This window comes from Mus pahari, chromosome 13 (genome assembly GCF_900095145.1).
Source record: "Mus pahari chromosome 13, PAHARI_EIJ_v1.1, whole genome shotgun sequence".
Taxonomy (NCBI): Eukaryota; Metazoa; Chordata; class Mammalia; order Rodentia; family Muridae; genus Mus; species Mus pahari.
The window spans coordinates 13,838,032-13,839,457 of NC_034602.1; the positions used below are offsets into that span (position 1 = coordinate 13,838,032).

Below are 1,426 nucleotides of genomic sequence, written 5' to 3' on the forward strand. Positions count from 1 at the left end.
GAGAGAGAGAGAGAGAGAGAGAGAGAGAGAGAGAGAGAGAGAGAGAGAGATTGGTATGTAGGTGTTTAGAACACTGGATAAATATTAGTTGAATTAACTAAATGATTTGAATTCTTTATCATTTTCTAATAAAGATGTAGATGATGATAATAGCCAGCCTTTGCTGAGACTGTATTCTGTTAATGTTGAATGTGAATCAACTCATTTAATCCTCAGGAAGAAACTGAGGTACAGAGAGAATAATTTGAGTGGCTCACAGGTGTTAGAGCAACATGGGAAGCATGTTGGATGTTAGCTACTTGGAAAATGTTTCTTGTACTTAAAACACTATTTCATTGTTTTACAATTTATCTACCATTTAACATTAATTTTTTTCCCATAGTGAAAGCCAAATAAAACAGGGTTTTAGTGGTGGGAGGATGACAGATGACACTTTCCATGTCACAGCACAGTAATTGTAGAACTGAAAGAAATTTTTTTAGGTGCTTGAAATAATGTAAATCAAAGAAGATGGAAAGAGAAATATACCCACAAACTCCCCACTAGATTGACTTGCAATCCCATTTTTTGTTTCTCATGATTTTTTGGGGGTGATTTTGTCTTTTTGGTTTTGTTTTACAATTGTCAAAATTAGTGTGCACAGTGCTGTAATTCAGAGGAACCATACAGTGCTATGCTTTTAAATGTAGGTGGTCTTCTGTAGAGATGTTTTGTTTTCATTGTGCTTAAACCCGATTTGTGGGTCTCCCCGATGGTCTGCTGGTGGAGGGGAGAGGTGTCATCTTTTTGTCTTTTTTAAACTGGTTTCTTACTTGCATGTCATGTAAAATTGAAAACTTCATGTGTAATTAATGCATTTTGTTATGTTTAGGAAGACATGTCAGACTGTTTCAAAATGACATTTCTTAAAGGCGCATGAGTGTTAAAATTCACCTGCCCCAGCAGCCACCCATCATTAAGAACCTTTTTAACTTCAGATTTTAATTTAGTGTTATTCTTTTATACTGTCTTGGGATAAAGTTAGGTGGTGGTCTCCTGAAAATGTGTTTGATTTCATAAAATCACAGCATGTTGCATTTCAAATAATATGCTTAAAAGTGACTGCTTTTCTTTCTCTTGCAGGGGTGGCTAAGTCCTTTCTCATCACGGGACAAGTGAACCAGTGAGGGGGTGACAAGCTTATGAAGTAAAACATTGCCTGGATGCTTTGTGGTTTTGTTTCTTTCCTTCTTCCTATGAGGTTTTCTATTTCTCAATTAAACACTTTTTCCATAACAGACATTTATCAAATTTTAGTAAAAGATGATACTAGATTTTTTTATTCCCTTGAGGTTTTTTGGTTTGAAAAAAAAAATGACAATAATTGCTGAAACATAATAAATTCAGATGCTTTTCTGCCTTAGACTGTTTGGATTGTTATAGCAAA

General features: G+C 34.8%; 1 protein-coding gene across 3 annotated transcripts in view; it reads left to right on the forward strand.

Moving 5' to 3' along the window:
* Positions 1-1,203, forward strand: part of Sec61g (SEC61 translocon gamma subunit) — a 6,972-nt gene extending 5,769 nt beyond the window's left edge. For all 3 annotated transcript variants that reach the window (XM_021211219.2, XM_021211217.2, XM_029545234.1), the window contains one exon: positions 1,123-1,203. In XM_021211219.2, the coding sequence (XP_021066878.1) occupies positions 1,123-1,132 (10 nt within the window). In that variant the 3' untranslated portion in view covers positions 1,133-1,203. The remainder of the gene's footprint in view (positions 1-1,122) is intronic.
* The last annotated feature ends 223 nt before the right edge of the window (positions 1,204-1,426 follow it).